The 18,010-nt window shown below is 44.6% G+C and overlaps 1 protein-coding gene across 1 annotated transcript in view; it reads left to right on the top strand.

Annotated features, from left to right (window-relative positions):
- Positions 1-614: 614 nt before the first annotated feature.
- QPCTL (glutaminyl-peptide cyclotransferase like) overlaps positions 615-18,010 on the top strand; it is a 260,140-nt gene continuing 242,744 nt past the window's right edge. Inside the window, exons 1-3 of the mRNA XM_069644716.1 lie at positions 615-899; positions 4,994-5,140; positions 6,289-6,576. Coding sequence (XP_069500817.1) covers positions 705-899; positions 4,994-5,140; positions 6,289-6,576 — 630 coding nt within the window. The 5' untranslated portion in view covers positions 615-704. The remainder of the gene's footprint in view (positions 900-4,993; positions 5,141-6,288; positions 6,577-18,010) is intronic.

The following is an 18,010-nucleotide window of genomic DNA, read 5'->3' on the forward strand; positions in this document are numbered from 1 at the left end:
TTCATTTCCACTATGATGATGTTTCAACTCAACATCTGCTGCTCCTGAGGTGCAGACTGTAGTTCCAAGATTCATATCCTTTATGGAAATGTATGCCGTGTTCCCATTCCACTCAAGTTTTCTTGCCCCTGTTTCTCTCACCCTTCCCCAACCCATTCCCACTTTCATTATTCTTTTTCTGTTCCTTTTGGGTGTTATGTAAGGGGCGATGTTATGTTTATTGGTTACTGAGTTGTGATGTAACTGCTACGTAGTGCTTTGCTGGAGGATTCCAGAACTATGAGAGTTGAAAATATCAGAGGGTGCACCCACCGGGGGGGCTCTCATTAAATAAATACTTAAATAACAAGCTAATCAAATCGTGATGGTGGCGACTTATTTATATGAACATATTTGGCTCACTGATCCCTTTGGTCTGCTTCCACTAATTGATCTTCTACAATCAAAGACTGGCTCTTCTCCAAACACATTCTCTAGTGCGTCCGTGGCGCTGGTTCGCCCCTCCCCTTCTTGCGGTCCCAAGTCTAACTCTCCTCCAATAATTGGAGCTCCGTGTTGACGCGCTCTGTTTCTCTTTACCCCGCCTCCCATGTTAGGCCAATCACAGGCAGGCATTGTGACGTTAGTATTACCCGGTGCCAGCTTTAAGTTTTCATTGCCCCCACACTCTTCTATTATAGAGCGTCCGCTGTCACGGCGCTGGGATGTCACCGTCTCGTCGTCGACGCCCCTCTCTGGGTTCTCAGTTGCCCGCTGGCACAGCGGGGCCCCGTCCCCGTTCCAGTCTACGCGGCCTCGGCCTTTCTCTCGGTTTCCTGCTTGCGGCGGCGCTGTTGCTGCGTGTTTACTTGTCCGTGGAGAGCGGCCCTGCTCCCGGAGCTGCCCCTGGTGTGAAGGAGGTGAGGCGGTTGGGGGTGATTGGGAGAGTAATTATCCCGGCTTCCTACGGGAAGGAAGACTTTACCGGGTGGGAGCCGAGGTGAGGGGCATGTTGTGATGTACGTTTTCCTCTCTGAGCTATGCCAGTATTGAAATGTGCATTCTCTGTTGTGATCACACTCCCAGTGAGATGTCCCATCTGCAGGATATGCCCTGTCCGCGGAATGTACCTTCCTTTTTGTAAGATGCCTTGGTGTGTGAGATGCAGGGTGCCAGGGTCTCGGTGAATTGTCCTCCTCTGTGATCCTACTTGTAGTAATGCGAGCTGGCCGTGTGTTACGCGCCTTCTCTGTAGAGTGGCCCATCCGAGTGATGAGACATCTATGTGGTGCCGATTGCTTGTCAGGTGCGTACTTGCCATCACTGCATTGTGCCATTTTTGTGGAATGTATGTACCTCTCAGTTTTAGGAGCTCATCGTTACCAAGGTATCCTTTCTGTGTTATGTGCCCATTTTGCTGAGCCACCCCTCCCGAGGTAAGAGTCTCCTGACCCCTACCAGCATTATTTCCCACCCAAAAATGCCGAGATTGTGCTTAAAAGCACCCAGAGCGCACTCGGCGCTGTCCCTCTGCCCTGTCCCTCTGCCCATGCCTCTGTCCCTTTGAGATTGCCCCCCCCCCAGCCCTGATTGGTCCGCCTCCCCCACATCAAAGACACTTCAGGGCCTGCGTGGGTCCGCCCACGCCTCCGATAATTGAAAGAAAGAAAGCCCTCTGCCTGGCAGCCCCTGCGACGGAGGGCCCCCAAGGCCGAGGGCGGCTCCGACATAGGCAGCTCCAGGGTGTGTCTGCAGGTGTCCGCAGGGGACGCCAAGGAAGCCAGCAGCTAACAGACACCAACAAAAACTGTGAGTGTGGCATGGGTGGGGAGCAGAGCAATTACTCTACTCCAGAAAACCACTGCCACTCTATCTTACCTCCCAATAACATAGAGTGCCATAATTTTAGCATGTCCACACTCAGATAGAATTGTAAATATTAGCATGTCCATACTTAGAATTGTGAACACAATTAGCCTGCGTCGCATGTAGATGGAATTGTAAATATTAGCATGTCCACACTCAGATAGAATTGTGAACATTAGCCTGCGTCGCATCTAGATAAGATTATGAATGTTAGCATGCCCACACCCAGACAGAGCCCTGAACATTAGCCTGCGTCGCATCTAGATGGAATGGTGAACATTGGCGTGTCCACACTCAGTTAGAATTGTAAATATTGGCATGTCCACACTTAGCTAGAATTGTGAACATTAGCCTGCGTCACATCTAGATGGAATTGTAAATATTAGCATGTCCACACTCAGATAGAATTGTGAACATTAGCCTGCGCCGCATCTAGATAAGATTATGAATGTTAGCATGCCCACACCCAGACAGAACCCTGAACATTAGCCTGCGTTGCATCTAGATGGAAGTGTAAATATTGGCATGCCCACACGTAGATGGAATTTTGAACGTTAGCCTGCGTCGCATCTAGATAGGACTTTGATTGAAGGATAGCATGCCCGCGCCTGGATGAAACTTGAATGTTAACATGTGCCACACTTAGAACTGTGAACACCAGCCTGCACCGCCTCTAGATAGGACTGTGAAGGCTTACAAATGCCACACTTAGACAAAACTGTGAATGTTAGCATGCTAAAAGTCTGGTAACCCACTAACCAATATAACCTCAAACTCTGCATACTTATCTCACCCAAAAACTCACACAACCATCTCTCGCACCTCAAGCCGCACGCACTTCACAACACTGCAACAACACATAAGTCGGAGCAACAGCACACACGGACTGACACCGATCCAATACCTGCACCAAAGCTCAGCACCCGGTGTATACCGAGTTGAAGCTGCCAACAGAACACCACTCCTCTCACTATCCTACTCCCCCCTCACCTTACTAACCCATCCCACCTTATCGTTTGCAGATCCGCCAGAGCGCCTGGGGACCAATTCCGTTGGTGACGGTGCGCGGTACAAATATCTTTAACATTTAACTTACATTAAGAAGCACTATGTATTGCTTATGTGCCCACTTTTTATTTATTGATATAGTCCGTGGGGATCAAGGCGCTGGTTACACTGATTAGTTACAGAGATACAAAGTCTGAAGTTGTTTGGTAGCGACCAGTCTTTTAGCGTGTTTATTTATTTATTGCTTGCTTGTTCAGCGCGTATACAATAAGAATATATTGTTTCAAAGCGCGCACATGGCAGGAGGGGAAACGCATTACAACACCATATTTAAGAGCATCGGGGGAATAGGGAGAGGAACGAACCTATGCCTTATGAGTATGAAGAACTCAACTACATGTAACAGCGCCGCAATGCCTTGGGGTTGCGTGTGCTAGACAAATGCCAAATAAATAAATAATGTGCAGAAAGGAAGAGGGGGGTTAAGTGCTGGGGAGTCGGAGCTTGTGGGTGAGTCATGGACAAAGTGCTATGAGTGAGTGCTACTGGGCCTAGGCCGCATGAGGTGTAAGTGCAAGTCTCCAGAGCAGAGGGTGTGCAGATGCAAAGTGCTGTGGATAGAGAGGAGCTGTGAAGAATTTGGTGTGGGAGGTCAAGGCCCCAAAGATACATAAGGGCCAAGGGTACTGATTCAGCAACTGTAGGATTAGCAGAGGAGGGAAGGAAGAGAAAAGTCTTCAACAGCTTCCGGAATTTGAGAAGATCCTGCTCAAGGGGAAGGGGGAGGCTGTTCCAAAGGAGGGAACAAGCGGGGATAAGTGAGCGACCCCCCTGTCCTCTGTTTAGCGAAACGCTTTACACACAACTAATTGGTGCCAGAAGAGTGAAGTGGTCTAGAGGGAGAGTATTTAGTGAGATAAAGTTGAAGATAGTTTGGTCCCCGGGCCCAGACAGCCCTGTGGATGATGCAGAGGGATTCAAATTGAATCCGTGCAGCAACCGGGAGCCAGTGAATTTAGTGCAGGAGAGATGCGGTCCTTGGGTTTAAGGCCAAGGATAAGTCTTGCTGCCCTATTCTGGATAGGCTGAAGTCAGGGATCAAGTCCTAAACATTAAAGTGGGGGGGACTCGTCACCAAACGCAATGGGATGCGATGTCACCAGAAATTAGCATATCAAGGTAAAATTGCCCATTTGATTAAATTGGCTTTGTATAACCACCCAAATTGCACAGGCTGAATGGCATTTGCCTTTCATAAAATTAACACACACACAAAACCAGGAGAGGATATTTTCTTCTAATAGTGTTTTTGAAAACTTTAAAAGGTGTGCATGTTTTAAACTCCAAGAACCTATACAAATTTTTCCATGGAACTTGCAGTACCAGCATGAGACATTTCACCTTTAGTTTGTTCTTTTTTTATAGGGTAATATAGTGAAGTGTCTGGCCTGCAAACCTGACGACTGTGGTTTGATCACGATCACTGAGGTCGACTTTATTTCGTAAACTCAAAGAGGACCTTCAATGTTTCTCATTTTAGCTGGGCGGGACTGAGTGTACCCTCGACTTCAACCCTGGCTGAAGGGGTCAGAGAGTGGAAGAAGGAAGATTCAGGAAGCGGCTGTTACAGTAGTCCAGTCTAGAGAGAGAACAAGGGCTTGAGTTACATTGAGAAAGGTAGAATTCCTTTGAGAAGGAAGAGCTGATAGTTCGACTTCGTGGCAATGTCCTGAGTGTGGGGGCGGAAGGAGAGGGAGGAGTCGAAGATGACTCCAAGGTTTTTGTCTTTAGTTGAAGGCGCAGGGGGAGAGCCCAAGGAGGAAGGCCAGAGTGGTAGTGGACCCTGGGCAAACAGCAGAGTCTTGTGAAACAGCAGAGTCTTGAGAGGTGTTTCCTATACGTCCAGTAGGATTGGTCTGGGGTGTGATGAGCGGTGTGTATATTCTCATCTAGGTGCGTCCTGTTGGCTATTCCAACTCTTCTGTGTACTGTGCATTGCTCCCACTCACAACGATCCTGTACTGTCTGTGTGATGTGGTCACTCTGTGTTGTACATTTATTTTGGTTAGATGTGCCCACTTTCAGCGATATGATGTCGCAGTGCCGGTGTCTGACCCGTGGTGTTTGTGTCTCCCTTCAGGCTCGTCACAAGCCCAGGAAGCTTACAGGACCCCAGGTGAAGCAGCTGGTGTCGCAGGTTGATCTGACGCGCCTTTGGACAGCCAATCTTCAGCCCATGCTAATCGAGAGGTATCCGGGCACACCAGGAAGCCGCCTCGTCCAGAAGGTGAAGCTAGGAGCAGCCTATTGTGTTTAACCCTCAAAGTGAAGTAATCGTGTCTCTGTCAGAGCACGACTCTTTCGGGCTGTGTGTTTTTTGTGCAATATCGCCAAAGCATTCTGTGAAGCTCTTAGCACTTTTTTCCATAGCATCTTAATCGAGCATTATAAAGCGAGTGGTTCTACATTTGTTTGAAAATCCTAAACATGTTTTCTGTGTTGAGCCTGACGGTCTTGTGGTGGCCGAGGGATGGGGGTCATGCAGTCGGGCAGTGTGAGAAAGGGTGCGGAAAACGGTGAGACCAGAAAGACCCAACACCAGCTCACAAGCAATTACAAGCGGCCAATGACGTACCTTGGAACACACAGACCATGCACATCCAGATACGGCCGGTGCGAGCACGCACCCATACATGCAGAGTGTACATACCTGTTCATACTAGAAACCTTTACAAATAAACAACACTACTGCCCTGCCGGCAGTGGCATTTATTTGTACGGGTACACTGATTTGCCATATACTGCAGTGCTGTTCTATATCCAGATACTCTGGTTTTCCCCTTGCGTGGCTCGTATTACAAGCAGGACGTACACGTGGTCTTGAAAAAGCTCCTTGCGAAGTGACCACTTTGGCTTTGCTTTGAATCAGACTTTTTCTACTCAGTAGACAACTGTGCGGTTGGAGTCATCTTGATTCTGCATGCCCGGTGTTCCCAGTCTTCGCTACTTGCAACATATCCCATGATTTATTATGAAATCTTAGATAAGCCTCTCAGTCCACTTTTCCTTCCTCCCACGTGCTTCCGCGCACACAGGGAACTACAACGGATGAAAGGGTGTAGTATTTATGTCAGGCAGCAGGGAAGCAGGAGGCACGCTGACAGAGGGAAGTAGAAATGTGAAGTAGCTTTATTGTTCCAGGGTTCAGATATCAAAGGGCTAATGGAGTAGACGATCTGAGCGATGGATACTAATCGGAATCCACGGTCTTGCACAGCAACAATTCTGCCCATTTATAGTACATGTCCCAAATATAATTACCTTAAAACAGTGTAGCTGGCACCTTACTATGACCCTCTAGGAAGAGACATTCGTTGCTGCTCCTTTGCCATATACAGCAGTGGTTTTAACCCTTTCTTTCTTATTACGTCTTAGCTCATCCAGGATCGTCTGAGTGCACTGAGCGCTGGGTGGAATGTACAGCTGAACTCTTTTGAATCCGACACGCCCCATGGCCGTTTGCACTTCACTAACATTATTGCCACTCTCGATCCTGTTGCTCGCCGACGTCTTGTAATCGCCTGCCATCGTGACTCCAAGTACTTTCCACGGGATCAACTGGGCCGGGCGTTTGTGGGTGCCTGCGACTCGGCTGTGCCATGTTCGATTATGTTGGAGATGGTGACTGCTATGGACCAAGAGCTGCTACGCCTTAAGGAAAAGGTGAGCACTGTGAAATGGTAGGCATGATCTCTGTTTTTTTAAATATATATAATTTTGTTTTCTTACTATGTCACGCAGCCTTAGTAACTGGACTGGCTCAAGTGTGACTTAGTTTGTGTATGTAATAAACCATGTAAGTGATGGAGGGCACATTGTGAATGTGCACATTTTTTATCGATTCTTTGAAAGTCCTGCATTGTCTGCCGCTGGTGACAAAGCGTTGCATGGAAGGAATTCCATTGTAACGGGTCAATGAGTGGTTAGGATAATGTGTTACTGAAGTGGGACATGCTAGTGGAAAGAGTGCTCACAGGCACCATGCAGGTAGCATACCTGATAGACTACGTTTTGAATAAGGGAGCTGTTTGTTGCAAACCAGCATACTGTAAATTCAATTCAACCACGTCCATACGTTTCGTGCAATATGCTTATCTCAAGAGGTTTACGGTTTGCGACTCCCGCCTTAGAATTTGTGGAGAAAGTAGACACTCGAGGTGAACAAGTTCGTTTTGATATTAAAATGGAGCTAATTGCAAAGCGCAGTTGAAGTATATTTAGCACATCTTGATTAGTAAAAATGGTTTGTGTTTAACTTGATGCAAACGTGACATGTAAACTAATAAGCGGGTAGAATAATTAAGTGCGCTAATGTGCACTGGAAACCTGTTTATTGTTAATCTAGAGTGAAGAATCAGTGTCTCGATTACTTAATGTAAATCTTCGTTAGTCCTACTCTTCCCTTGTCACTATACCTACTTCTGAGGTAATGACCTCCATATCATGAATCCATTTTTATTTTTAACATATTCTGTGTTCCGTCAAGCGGAACAGCCGTAGTGTGCCATAAAACAGTATGTCCCATTTCATCCCACTTAAGTGTAGGAGATGCAAGTCATTATTGTTACAGGGGAAAGTAAGACTAACTTACTGTTAAGTATTCAAATGCCGTAAAAAGATAAAGGGCTTCATTACACGGATGGCGGTGGATCAAGGTGCTATTAGCACCTTGCTCCATGCCGGTAAAATACCGGCACCGCCTTGGTGGAAAGGGGAATTACCGCCCTATTCCAAGGTTGGCAGGGCGGTAATTCCCCTTTCCCCCATTGCCCTTCCCCATTCCCATTTTTGCCCCATAGGGCTCTATGGGAATGGGGAAGGCGCTAATTACGGTGCCGCAAATTGCGGTACCGTAATTAGCTCCCTGGTCCCTTTGCGGGTTGGTTTTTAACGCGTGCAAAAAGCAGGCGTTAAATTCTCCAACCTGCAAAGGGACCTCGTAGTAAGGCGGTAAGGGTTTACCGGTACCGGTAAACCCTTACCGCCTACTGTGTAATGGGGCCCATAGACTGGCAAAAGCATGCACACCTCGAGTTTCAATACTAATCAAAAACGATGAGTGTAGACTAATTGCTTATACTTATGGACAACATCAATATTGTTAACAAATAGATATTCATTTGGTTGGGGGCAGAGGGGGTGCAAGAAAACGTAATTTTCATGTAGGGTCCCTTTTTACACTTGAAGCTTCAGTCATTTTGCAATTCTTCATGCATTTTAACTGGATTCAATGTTAATGATATACTCTCACCTTACTTTCCTGTGCATGTCATTTTTCGTTTATCATGAGCATTGAATTCAGCTAAAATACACGAAGAATTACAACATTGAACAAAGCTTAAAATGTTAGGAGGGACTTTACATGAACAAAGCAATGTTTTCGGGCACATCCACCCCCTCCTCTCCCTCCCACCCCCTCCATGAATATGTATTTGATGATAACAATTTTGATGTTTTTCATTATTTGAGATAAATGTGTAATAATATATAGTAAGTAGTTCTTCTGCAGACATTATTTTTATGGGTTTTTGATTGAGTAATGAAGACATTACCACAGTGTTGCTCTTCACTGGTGAAGAACACCTAATTCTGAAGAATGTATAACATGCCTGTACACAAATGTTTCTAGGCGTGACAAGACAAGGTATGACAAAGGGTAACAAAACGAACAAACAATCTTACTAGGCCTTGTAGCATTCAGATTGTGCAAGGAGAAGGGAGAGAAGTGCCAGGCAGAGGGAAAAGGAGAGTGCAAAGCTCAAGTAAGTGCTCCCGGGGTGGCCGGTTCTAGATAAATGCAGGAGGCCATGGACTGTAGGGTTGCAGATTCAGTCCCTAGTGTGCTGGAGGCAGCGTGATGGAGTCTGGTCTCCATAAGGTTCAGAGGGAGGCCAGGTAACCAGTAAGTGCAGCAGACAAAGAGCATCAGCAGGGGAGAGAGAAATCAGAAGCGAAAAGGAAGGTCTTGAGTTGCTTTTCAGAACCTGCTCAAGTTTGAGAGGGGCATGGAGGCTGTTCCAGAGGGAGGCAACAGCTGAGGAGAGGGAGCTAAAGTCCACCCTTTTTGCCTGGAGAAGCATCTGACCCTCGGAGATTGGAGGTGGATGAGCAGAGGGCTCTAGAAGGAAAGTGCTTAGGAGAGAGTTAGATGTGGTGTGGTCCCTGGCCCCTGAAAGCCTTGTGGAGAATGTAGAGGGTCTTAAACTTGATCCTCGGAGCCAGTGGAGAGATTTCAGTGCTGGAGATATACATTTCCTGGGTTTGAGGCCAAGGACAAGTCTCGCAGACCTGTTCTGGATTAGTTGTAAAGGGCAAAAAATAGAGGCAGGCAGATTTAGAAATAGGCTGTTGCAGTAGTCCAGCCTAGAGAGAACCAGGACTCTGGAGACAGTGAGCTTTGGGGGGAAAGTGAGAAAAGGACAAATACTTCTGAGGAGGTGCAGCTGGTAGTGGCGCTTCTTAGAGATGTCAGGAGAGAAGGATAAGGGTGGAATCGCAGATACCAAGGTTTTTTGCCTCGCATGAAGGCGCAGGCAGAGGGCCCATAAAGGGTGGCCAGAGGGAAAGCGGGAGCACGGGATCTCCGTCTTACTTGCATCCAGGCAGAGATTGTTAGAGGCACATCATTCCTGTAACCCTGTAACTTTAGAACCATTAATGGTGCAACTATGTAACTATGTAATCACGCAACTTTTAAGTCTGTCTCTTTCAATATCAAGTACAGCGCCTCGCGCTATACAAATTTCAAAATAAATAAATGCATTCCTGAATCACAGACACTCGAATGAGTGTGAGGAGAGGAGGCAGAGAGGAGCCTGAAGGGGAGCCGAGTGCCATCCGCCTAATACTGAAAGTTAGAGAAGGTAGAGATGAGATGGGCCAGAAGTTCCAAGCAAAGGTTGAAGATGCAGGGTGAGAGGTTAGAACCCTGGGGAACCGAAGACTTTATTGAACAGGCCACTGACAAATGGACTCAAACCATCAAGTGTTTTTCTTCCACACCCTGTCGCCACTTATTTCCAGAATGAACCAAGTTCACCCTTGCTCATACATGCCAGAACTCAACACCCCTGTAGGGAAGGAGTTCGACCATGGCTGTACATGTTCAAGCAGTAGTGTCTGAAGTGTTTTGATGTGCTTAAGTTGCCACACTACACATTACCTTGATTGATCCGCCCTGTGTTCGATGTAGTCTTTAAACAAATCATTCCAGGAACTGTAACGTAGACGGTCCTATGACCTAAACCGTACAGCACACGCACAGGTTTTGCATTTCTATTTAAATACAATATATCTCCACCTGTCCAACCAGTTACTGGTCAGTTCAGGGGTGTAAGTGCGTGTGGATGCTATTATGCTACGTAGCAAACCAACTATATCAAGGAGCTCAGAAGCTTTTTGGGACCCCTGATTCCAGTTTTAGGTAAATACACAATAACAACGGTAGCAGATCTTCTGCATGTGCAGGCACAAAAAACTGAGAGCCCGATCGCACAATCCTGTGAAGTGATTTTTCGATATATACCGCCATGCATCCTTAGGCACTGATAGAACACATATATGTAACAGCACAGCACTGGTAAAGACACCTCTTTCTTTAAAGAATATCGGAAGGAAAAAGGATTTTACAGTGAACTCCATTCGCATCCCCTGCCTTTAGCCCGAAGAAAAGTGGCCTATGTTCAGTATTTAAACACCCGAGCAGTGGCCTTTACTGTAAAATAGAAGTGTGCCCTAGATCACTCACCGAGACAGTGCTCTCTTTTACATGTGCCAACAAGAATGAGGATAATAGCCATTCAGGAAATGTTGTCCAGCAGAACAGCATGGACCCACAACCTGAACCATTTCCCCATCTGTTGTAATTATTTTCAGGTCAGTAGTTTCCTCTCGCTGGGTCTCACATGAGTATTGTTTAATAAACTATTATATATATATATATATATTTTTAGAAGAATGTACATTGCTCAGTGCAGTTTTGTATCCAACACCTGCATTATATCTTGAGAGAGATCACTAGACCTACACAGAAGAGGGAGGGATAGCTGTATACTCTAATCTTTATTCTGTCAACTGAAATACCCCGTTTTGAGTATCAGCCCCCCCCCTATAACAAAAAATGAGGGGTCGCCCTTTATATTTTTGAAGTCTACGGACTGCCCTTGGTTGCAGGGCCAAGTTAGTTTTTCACACAACTTACTGTAGTAAAACGTGAGAGTCCAACTAACAAAAAGTCGAACCCTACGTTTTCTTACAAACACTAGAATCCATCCTATCAGTAATTATGGAAAACGTGAACATTTATTCATTCACCGATTAAACATTTCCAAAAACTCTTAAATGCACTGTCTCTACTCCACTCAAACCTGGGCCCCACCACTACAATTACTAACACCAACGACCCTGAGCTATTAACTCAAAAAAAGATAAGCTGGTCAGAACAGAACTACATGTGGGTGAGGGGAAACAATGCTGGACTACCTAAAAGCAGGTATAATTCCGGAAAGTCTACAAGTCCGGAACATCCCGAGGATCTTCATTGATAACTCCAGGTTTAAATGAAACTTTAGTGTAGTAGGAAATAAATGCAGCTGTGACTGGATCATCCTAGTCATTGAAACTGTGGAAGAAGAGATGAAACAACAAGGGGCTGATCTAGAAGCATTGGAGAAAAAGATCAATGATGAATCCACAGTTCCGGACGCTAAACTGAAGCTGGAGAAAATTGAAGAAGAAATTAATAAGTTCAGACAATTCAATTTAGAGAAGGTAGGGAAGCTAAAAAAGAAGACATAGAAACCTATAAGTAGAAGACCTACCCCTATCTGAATGAAACCTTGTACAATGAACAGAATAAACCGTGGGGGACTGCAGAACCGTAATGGAAAATCACTTATTGAGAAATTTGTGACATTCTCAGATATGTCCAACACCACCAGTGGAAGTTGATCAAATGGCGGGGACAATGCACCTTCGACCTTGGGCCCCGTCACCCCGGTTTTGGATGCCCAACTGTTTTTTCGGGGCCGGGGCAGCAGAGGAAGGAGCAGGGAACGCCAACAAGGATAATATGGAATGAGGACCCGCCAGTGGAACAGGACGGACCAGAAATGGTAGCTCTGATTCTCAATCTCACGGCACACCAACTATCACAACAGGAAATTGAGATATTCCACAAAGGACTGAATTTTGTACCAACAAAAAGAGCCAACCTTTTCCCCACAAAAGTGGAATGAAGACTTTTTTTCAGAGTACTACAACTTAAATAATTTTTTGGAGACTCTGAGAATGATGGGACGCACATGAAAGCAGAGAGTGTTACTGGCCTAAACCCACTTTCAAATTGTATTCCAGCAACGGCAACCCTCTGCCTGAACCTATTCACTTTTGAGAATAGGATTCTACACGAAACCAAGAAACTTCTAATGAAAAACAACCATGCGAGAGATCATTTAGAAAGAGAAGCGATATGCAAATTGGACAACAATGCTGAGTTCCTTTATAAAACCTGCAAATAAGGGCGGGGGTATTGTGCTATGATATGGCATTTATACCGCGCCTATACACAAGTGTAACAAGGCGCGAAAACCGGTATGATTATAGAGAACAAACATTGAAACTACTGAACAATGTAGACCATTACAGACGTCTCGAGATCAGCCCTATGGAAAGACTCCAAGGAGAGATCGTCCGTCCGATGCAACATGCACTATTGGAAGGGTGGCTCGAGGAAGACGAGAAACGTTTTCTGTGTAAACTACACCCTACAACTCTGGGCTTCTATATATTACCCAAGGTCCACAATAACAGTGAAAAACCACTAGGAGAGACCTATTGTCTCAGCAATAGGATCCATACTGGAACCATTGTCCCAATATTCAGATATTTTTCTAAGACCTTTTTTGTTCTGAAAATGAAATCGTACGTCCGGGAACTGAAATCCTTAATACTCTCTCTACTCTAAATATTGGACAAATGTATCTTTTAGTCACTTTTGCTGTGGAAGCTTTATATACAAGCATTCCCCAAATAGCTAGCATTGATGTAATGCGGACCTAGCATTGATGTAATGCGGACCTATCTAGACCAACGGATCGAGACAAAAGAAAAAGTACCTACAGAGTTTATTTTAGAATGTATCAGGCTAGCCCTCTCTTCCTGTTTGAAGATACTCCCTTCAACCAAATACATGGAACCAGAATGGGAGCCACCTTTGCTCCTGATATATAGCAAATCTACATATGGACAGTTTTGAGAACCAGTTCCTATACCAAGACACAAACCACCTACACAAATCAAAATCTGCAGACCGTATATCGACGATGTCATGATGATTTGAACTGGCAGTGTGAGTGAACTGAACATCTTTCTGGGCGGGCTCGATAGTTGTGACCCATTTCTAAATTCACTGACATAGGACCTACAGGCAGTTGCATTTTTAGACCTCGTAGTGATGAAAACACATCGAGACAACACTATTTTGTAAACCAACAGACAAAAAAACTCCTGCACTACACAAGTTATCACCCCTCGCACCTCAGAACAAACTTTCCGTAGGGACAATTCCTAAGAATCAGAAGGAATTGCTCGGAAAAAATAATATATTATGGGACATGCAGGTATTTTGGAAGAAAAACTGATGGAACAGGGTTATCCAAGGACAATAATAAAATCATCCCAAAAAAGAGCATGTCACACCCCCAGAGAATCCTGCTTGGCAACCCACCAACAAGTACAAGAAGAAAGAATAACTTGTGTGTCAACATACAGCCTGATCAGCAACGCATTAAAAAGAGTTCTCTTAACGAACTGGAACATTCCACAAACACAGACTTCATTTCTCAAAAACCTTGTTTCGCTTTTAAGAAGTCAGATAACCTCAAACAAATGTTGGTACATGCATACGAATAGAAACAACTGGGACTGGGATCCATTCTGAATGTATGGGGACTTCCCCCAGCGGTAGGCCAGAATAATAAATGCGGAAATTGCTCTGTCTCTTCTTTAACCTGTAACATAACAGTGGACTTGTACGGTCTGATGTGGCGATACAAAGAGCTGTACAATTGCAAAACCAAATGGCCCATTTATGCAATCAAATGTCCATGCAATTTCCTGTATATTGGTAAAACAAAAAGTTTGGCAAAGAATCTGTGAACACAGATCCTGTTTGAAAAACAAGGTGCCCGCTAAACCAATGGTGGAACATTTCCAGGCCAAAAAACACAAGTTTGATGAATTTGTGTGGTTTGTTATTTAAACAACACCGGTTCTATCATATGGGGGTGATCGAGATATATGGTTAAGGAAACTAGAGCAATGTTGGATTCAACGCCTTAGCAAAGTTAAAAGCGGTCTGAACACAAGCATTGAATGGAGTCTGTTCCTTCATCCATGACAGTTGTGTTTTTTAACACCAGAACACATGAGCGTGCGCCCAATCATCTGACTGAATGACACTAGACAACTCACTGCTAAAGTTTAGACGTGTGTATTCCTGGACAATGAGTTACCCTTTCATTTGACATTGAGATGTAATTGTTAAATGCATAATAGACTGAACAGTGTGTGTCCATTTAACAATGATCATGTTTTGTAAAAAAGAGTTTCCCGGATAGTGAGTGATCCTCCGCTCTGATACTAAGGTTAACTGATCAATGTACATTATGCTAAATGGAGTTTGTCCACTCAATAATGAAAATGTTTTCCACAAACCCTGAAAGTGATTTGAAAGACAATGGCATAACCAAAAGAATGTGAAATATCCGTCACCAAAGAGATATGCATGTATAATCAAACGCTATATTGAAAATGTTAACACAAGTGTCTTTTGAAATACAACAGATGGAACTGAATGAGTGACAGGTTTTGTCCAAGTAATAAACTATGATCATGGTGCACACATAACCAAACATCTTAGTGATTATTAGAACTACCCTTCACAAAGACACACTTAGAACAATGTAAAGGGTGTTTTTAATAATGCCCTAGTAGTGCATACACAGATCCATTAATCTATTTCCCCATATGTCAGTAGCCATATGGATAAGACAATAAAAGGTGGCTGCCATTATCCTCCAGCACCAGATCATCAGTAATAGAGACAATGGACTAAGCCCCGTTGCTGAGGCAACCATAATAATAATGTTATAGATCCATTGCTGTCTTATCTTTGCCCCGGACGAACACATCGTCTCACTTGCTTCGTTGCAGAGCTTTTTGAAGTAAGTAAAACCCTTGCTAGGCGGCAATGTTTCTTCAAAACCTTCGTTATAATCTTTCCTGGAAATGTTGTTGCTGTTGCATATGTTTTGTATGACAATGGTATCGTACAATATGCACCCAAGGAGTTGCCGATTGATCCGCCCTCTGGTATATGTCTTCTTTAAGCAAACCATTCCAGCAACTCTAATGTAGGCAGTCCTATAACATAAATCTTACAGCACACGCACATGTTTTGCATTTCTATTTAAATGCAATATATCTCCGCTCGTCTGACCTGTTACTGTTCAGTTTGTGGCTGTAAGTGTGTTTAGAGGCTATTATGCTATGTAGTAAATCAACTATATCAAGGAGCTCAGAAGATTTTTGTTACTGCTGAATCCGGTTTTGAAACAAAACACAATAACAACGGTGGCACGTTTTCTGCATGCGCAGTGTCAGAATTGGCAATATATCAGAGTACCTGGTATGGGAGCGGATGGATGGGAGCTCTTGTCCACGTTGTGTAGTCGAAGAATTATCCCTGCCAATGTAACCCTCTGATGAAATAAACCTACAAAGGGATCAATTGATTGGGAGAGATGGGCACCATCTGGAATCGGGAATCGCCTGACACAAGAGGTTGGCAGAAGAGGAACCGGAAGTCTGGAACATAAACAATATCGTTTTAGATGCACGGTGGGTAATAACTGAGCAGAACAATAGAGCCAATAAGTAAGGGTGACCTGAGCAAGAAATAGTACAAGACACTTTTCCAGTTAATGGATACTGGATTAGGAACAGAAGACTTAACTCTAGACGTCCACCTATGAAAACAAGAGGACAAGACTTGAAGAACAAGTAACTCGGAGAGTAAGGAAAGAAAGCAGGGAACAAGGCAACCACTTACCGGTCGTCCAGTAAGGAATCTTTGTGTGACACCACAACGGCAGCGTATTGCCCTAAGAATCAGTACACAGCGAAACAAGGACGTAACGAGGATGACCAAAAGTCTCAAGTCCCAAGGGTCAGCTATACCGATGGCACACGGACGCCTAACGGGTCCTAAGCGCCAGGGATGGAAGTTCCTGCGCTAACTTAGGGCAATACGGAGTGCTGTGATATCAGGTGGATTTGAACGTCCAGATCCGACCCAAGGAAGTGATGGTACAATAACCGGGAAATGGGTTACCTAGTTTGACAATCCTTGTGAGCGACGGTGCAGAAGACAGAGTAGACTTAATCCACAGGATGAGGCAAGTAGTCGACAGTCCAGGTTTGTAGTTTGTGCGGACACAAATCGACAGGCAGAGACTGGTCGTTAATGGTCCGGGTTCGCAGTGTGCGCGGGTAAGAAGTAGATTCAAATCGGCAGGCAGAGGCAGGTCGTCAGCGGTCTGGGTTCATTGTTAGTAGTAGTCAGCGTATGATCAAAAGATCAGATCGAGAGGACAGTGAAACAAGGGTAAGCAAGACCACAAGATATCAGAAAAGCAGAACGTGACAAGGACAGCGCCTGATTAACACAAAATCAGAAGCGCCGGGTTTCAATAACCCGGAAGCTAAATACTCGTTGCCGAGAAACAATGGCTCTGCCCCCGAACACGTACGTTGAAGCAGTTTGAGGAGAACAGCGAGAACAACGGGGAGGAGTCGCCCAAGTACGAGCATGGCACTGTGAACCAGGAAACAAGGTGAGTTTTTATTGGCAGTGGACCACAATGAATAGGGATCTGGTATCTAGTACCTCGCGTAGTTGTGTCTTGGCGAGGCCGAGCACGTACATTGGTGGAATGTCCAGTGGGTAACAACCATCCCGAGGATGGAATCCTGACACGCAGGCACTAATAACTGGGAGCACACAATCCGGTGAAGTGATGTTTGAAAAAAAAAATATATATATATATATAATTTGAGCAAGCGGCGAGTAATGCCGCGAAACGCGTCGACTGTTTGTTGGGAAGGCCGAGATGCAAGACGGCTGATATATGTTTATGCCAACCTTTAACCAATAAAGAGGTTACAAAGATATGCTGGTAGCGATTTAATTTCTGAAGCATCATTTGAAGGCGAGTGCCCCTCGAATGACTGACGACAAGTCAGTTTCATGGATAATATATATATATATATATATATATATATATATATATATATCGGCATGCATGTTGGGATAAACTTCCCACAATTAGCCAACATACTTAGGCACTGATAGAACGTGTATATGTAACAGCACAGCACTGGTAAAGGCACCTCTTTCTTTGCAGCATATTGGAAAAATATCAGAAGGAAAAAGGATTTTTCAGGGAACTCAACTCCCATCCCCTACCCAGAATCTAACATATTCTGGCCTGAATTTTGATACTTTGAAAGCATCTCGCACTGTACACTTTATGGTACTACTATTGCCAATGTTGCCAAGTTTGACGCATCCTAGCACGATATTTCAGATCCAGGGCTCATATTGTGCATTATGCACTTTATCATTTAAAAATGTGTATCATTGCAGTCATGATTATATGCATTTTAATGGCATGCCACACTTTTTCAGTGTCATGGTTACATGGATTTCAAGGGTATACCCGATAATGTCACGCACGATGCACTTTATTCCAACAATATTAACGAACGCTGCTAAACTTAATATGCACTTGAGTGCCATGCCCGACAGCCTATGCACGATGCACTTTATTTGCACAACAGCAATTAATACTGATATACTTAATGCACTTTCAAGAGTTGATATAACCACAGGATTCATCCCTGTGCACTATGCACTTTACCATGGGACAGTCAATGGCTGACACTATGCCAATATGCCTTTTATTGTGTAGAAATGGCCACATCATTTGCGCATAATTATTTTTCACTCTCTTGAATGGAATTTCAATCAATCGGG

This window comes from Ambystoma mexicanum, chromosome 2p (assembly GCF_040938575.1).
Source record: "Ambystoma mexicanum isolate Mex_15411 chromosome 2p, UKY_AmexF1_1, whole genome shotgun sequence".
Classification (NCBI taxonomy): domain Eukaryota; kingdom Metazoa; phylum Chordata; class Amphibia; order Caudata; family Ambystomatidae; genus Ambystoma; species Ambystoma mexicanum.